At 60.3% G+C, this 2333-nt stretch overlaps 1 protein-coding gene across 1 annotated transcript; it reads right to left on the bottom strand.

Annotated features, from left to right (window-relative positions):
* Window positions 1–499: 499 nt before the first annotated feature.
* On the bottom strand, window positions 500–2326 carry TAF10 (TAF10 RNA polymerase II, TATA box binding protein (TBP)-associated factor, 30kDa). Its single transcript, XM_008945321.1, has 4 exons — window positions 2191–2326; window positions 1518–1582; window positions 1282–1396; window positions 500–661 (listed from the first exon to the last, which is right to left on the bottom strand). The coding sequence occupies exons 1-4, from the start codon at window positions 2302–2304 to the stop codon at window positions 572–574; spliced, it is 384 nt and encodes a 127-aa protein (XP_008943569.1). The 5' UTR covers window positions 2305–2326; the 3' UTR covers window positions 500–571.
* Window positions 2327–2333: the final 7 nt, after the last annotated feature.

Below are 2333 nucleotides of genomic sequence, written 5' to 3' on the forward strand. Positions count from 1 at the left end.
GACCTGCCAAAACTCCTCTGGGCCGTGCACAAGGAGAGCGGGCAGGTGATGGGCACCCTGAGAGATGACGGAACACTTGGGAGGGGGCATGGACTGGTTTGGGTGGTAAGTGACCTTTTAAGGTCATGCAGTCCAACCCCCCTGCAGGGAGCAGGGACATCTGCAACTAGAGCAGGTTGCTCAGAGCCCCAGGCAACCTCCCCTGGAATGGTTCCAGGGATGGGGCAGCGACCACCTCTCTGGACAACCTGGGCCAGGGGCTCAACACCCTCAGTGTCAAGAATTTCCCTTCCCACTGTGCCCACTTGCCAGACGCAGGGCAGGGTTGAGCCTTCCAGAGAATGGGAAACGGGAACTACAATCTGCAGGGTGCAAGCCCAGCACCCAATCCCTCTGTACCAGCTGCCAGTGCAGGGAGGGCAGAGGCCCGTGTGGGGCAGCTCCAGGGCGGTTTCACCTACAACGTGGCAGGAGACAAGCCACAGAGACACTTTTCCACAAAAAACCCACCCAGCTGTTTAATGGCACAGAAGCGACCCTAAAAAAGTCCCCAGCGCCACCCCCTCCATCTTCACGTGAAGTAGTGCGGCTTTTTCACATTGATGCCGTATTCTGCCAGTGCCGGCGTCAGGTCTTCCATGGTCAGCGTGTACTTCTTATCCTGAAGGGATGGGAGGAGCGTCGGTGGCAGCCTCAGCTGCTGGGCTCCTCAGAACCCCGCAGGGTCGGGATTTCCCCGTACGGGCACAGCAGCACGCGGGGCAGTGACTGGTGCTCAGGCACTGCCCGTCTGTCCCGTGTGCCCCGGGCTGCCCCGTGGACGGAGGGCACCTGGCATTACTCAACACCACAGAGATAAATTCCATCACCCACACGAGGCCCCAGACCACAAACAGCTGACGATGGGGGGGCTAGACAAGAGGAACTCCAGAAGCCCTTTCCAACCCCTACTGTGCTGCGAGTCCCAGGAGCTACCGCCATGTGTTTGCTCCCTGCTGACATTTCTCGCCTGGTGGCAGTGGGGTCAGAGGGGGACATGGGGCTCGGTGGCCCTCGGGCTCACGGGCTGCAGCTCCTCACACGTTCACCTGAAGCCATCAAACCACACCCTACTAGTTCCTCTGCCCACCTCATTTCTCCTCTTTGCGCCAGCACAGCCCTGGCTGTGACCCTTCAGGAGCACAGCCCGGCAGGTTTAAGCCTTTCCACGCTCGAGAGCCCGCACCCAGCCCCAGGAGAGGACACCCCCCTGTCTGGGCAGCAGAGCCATGCCCCTTGCACCTTGCTCTTGTTGCGGGAGCTGCCCGAGGCTGTTCCCTTCATCTTGCAGTGCTGCAGCGCATCGTTGGCGATGTCAGAAATGAACTTCTGGGCAGCCAGCGAGATCAGGCGGATGCTGAGGAGAGGAGGGACAGGGTCAGCTGTGCAGCACCGAGCACTGCGGGGACGCGGGGTTCCATGGCACTCCGGCTGTCAGACCCTGTGCAGGGTCTTCAGGGCCACGCTAGGCCACTTACATGCGTGGGTCAGAGGCCTCAAATCCTGCACGGTTCAGGTAATACCCCGTGACGGCATCTGGGATCTGCATGGGAGAGAAGCTGTAGGAGCTCTGCTGCCCTGCAGCAGCCACTCATCGGATCCCAGAATGGCTCAGGCTGGATGGGACCTTAAAGCTCCTCTTGATCCAACCCCCCTGCCATGGGCAGGGACATCTTCCACTACATCAAGTTGCTCAAAGCTCCATCCAGCCTGGGCTTGAACACTGCCAATGATGGGGTACCCACAGCTAGCCGTTCTCACCAGCCTCTCAGTGAAGAGCTTCCTAATTTCTAATCTAAATCTTCCCTCTTCCAGTTTGAGCCCCTTATCCTGTGATGACCAGTAGCCCTGTAAAGTCACCCCTTTGGCCATCCTCACACAGGGCAGTTCCCTGTACCCCAGCTGGATCACAGAATGGGTTGGGCTGGAAGGGACCTTGAAGATCATCCAGTTCCAACCCCCCTGCCATGGGCAGGGACACCTCCCACTAGAGCACATTGCTCCAAGCCCCATCCAGGCTGGCCTTAAACACTTCCACTGATGGGGGATCCTCAGCTTCCCTGGGCAACCTGGGCCACTGTCTCACCACACCCGGTGTAACCTGTTTCTTCCCCAGCCCACCCGGCGTGTCCGTCTGTCCGTCCCACGTACCGTGGGGGTGTAATCCTCCAGCTGCATGAGGAAATCCACCAGCGGCGTGGACGAGACCACCGGCTTCACATCCCCGTTGGCCGCACTGGGCGGCACGTACACGCCGTTGGACATCGCCCCTTCGGGGGGGGCCGCGGCCACCG

The sequence above is a fragment of the Merops nubicus genome, unplaced genomic scaffold (assembly GCF_000691845.1).
Source record: "Merops nubicus isolate BGI_N331 unplaced genomic scaffold, ASM69184v1 scaffold30808, whole genome shotgun sequence".
Classification (NCBI taxonomy): Eukaryota; Metazoa; Chordata; class Aves; order Coraciiformes; family Meropidae; genus Merops; species Merops nubicus.

What these genes read in the sequence shown, in the direction of transcription:
- TAF10 (XM_008945321.1), bottom strand. Translation starts at nt 2,304, where the DNA reads ATGTCCAACGGCGTGTACGTGCCGCCCAGTGCGGCCAACGGGGATGTG. An exon ending in TGGAGGATTACACCCCCACG is followed by an intron (nt 1,583 to 2,190) that starts GTACGTGGGACG and finishes TCTCCCATGCAG; the next exon opens with ATCCCAGATGCCGTCACGGG. An exon ending in GCTCCCGCAACAAGAGCAAG is followed by an intron (nt 662 to 1,281) that starts GTGCAAGGGGCA and finishes CCATCCCTTCAG; the next exon opens with GATAAGAAGTACACGCTGAC.